The 917-nt window shown below is 61.3% G+C and overlaps 1 protein-coding gene across 1 annotated transcript; it reads right to left on the bottom strand.

The window, feature by feature from the left end:
• Nucleotides 1-7: 7 nt before the first annotated feature.
• GNI_217000 (hypothetical protein) lies at nucleotides 8-917 on the bottom strand (the record flags this gene model as incomplete). Its single annotated transcript, XM_011135577.1, has 1 exon — nucleotides 8-917. A coding segment is annotated over one exon (910 nt), but the record flags the coding sequence as incomplete, so codon positions are not given.

Genomic DNA, 917 nt, shown 5'->3' with positions numbered 1-917 from the left:
TCGATGCTTACATCGATTTCCGTGAGACACTGGACCAGAACACTTCACGGAGCAAGAACGGAGACAAGACAGGAAGCAAGACCGGAGGTAAGAAGATATTGGACACAACATCAGAGAACAAAACATTGGACACAACAGATGAGAGTAAGAAAGCACATGAGAGTAAGAAGGTATCAACACCCAGGGCAACGCCCAGGTCAACATCCTGGACGACAACACGGACGACGACCGGGATGACGCGGAGGTGGGTGCGCGTGGTCGGCGGCGAGGTGCGCTGTTGTGGAACGCGGTGGTCTCGGTGCCGGCTGGTTCGGTACGGATTGTGAATACGGTATTGGGTGGGTGGCTTTTGACGCGTGCGAGTGCTAAGACGGCGGCTGCGACGGCGCAGGCTGACCGACAGTTCCTTGAGAACACGGGCACGGACCTGTACCAACGGCCGGTTGCGGCGCCTAGGGTGGGAGCTGTGGCGGTCGCAGAGCGTTTGGTGTGGGAGCTCGACTTGGCACAGGCACTCGAGCGTCGTTACGCTACGGTCCAAGATGTACAGGAGTGGGTCTGACGTCCCCGAGTCTCCAGCTCGGAAGTCCCCTTCTCGGGAGTATTTGGACATCTGCGGACGCGCGGACAAGAGGAGGGCCTGGTGACAGACGGTGGTGCGGTCTCCTGGGCTCACCTCGCTAGAGCCGTCTTGCCGCGGGCGGCGAAGGTGGAGTTCCGCCCGGATCCGCGTCGCCGATATGGCTTCGCCGGCCTCGTTACGGCCGTTCATCCGCAGGCGACGCCTCTGCTCGCCTGGGATGCGGAGCTTCCGGAGAATGGGGCGTCGCAGGAGGATGGGGGGCCACAGGAGTGTGCGGAAGCAGAGGCGAGTGGGAGACGGAATCCGGTGAGCCACTACACTTACGCGAAAGGGT

Source organism: Gregarina niphandrodes (genome assembly GCF_000223845.1).
Source record: "Gregarina niphandrodes unplaced genomic scaffold scaffold00163, whole genome shotgun sequence".
NCBI lineage: Eukaryota > Apicomplexa > Conoidasida > Eugregarinorida > Gregarinidae > Gregarina > Gregarina niphandrodes.
The sequence above is the reverse complement of the archived record's forward strand: the minus strand, read 5'-3'. Positions and strand labels throughout refer to the sequence as shown.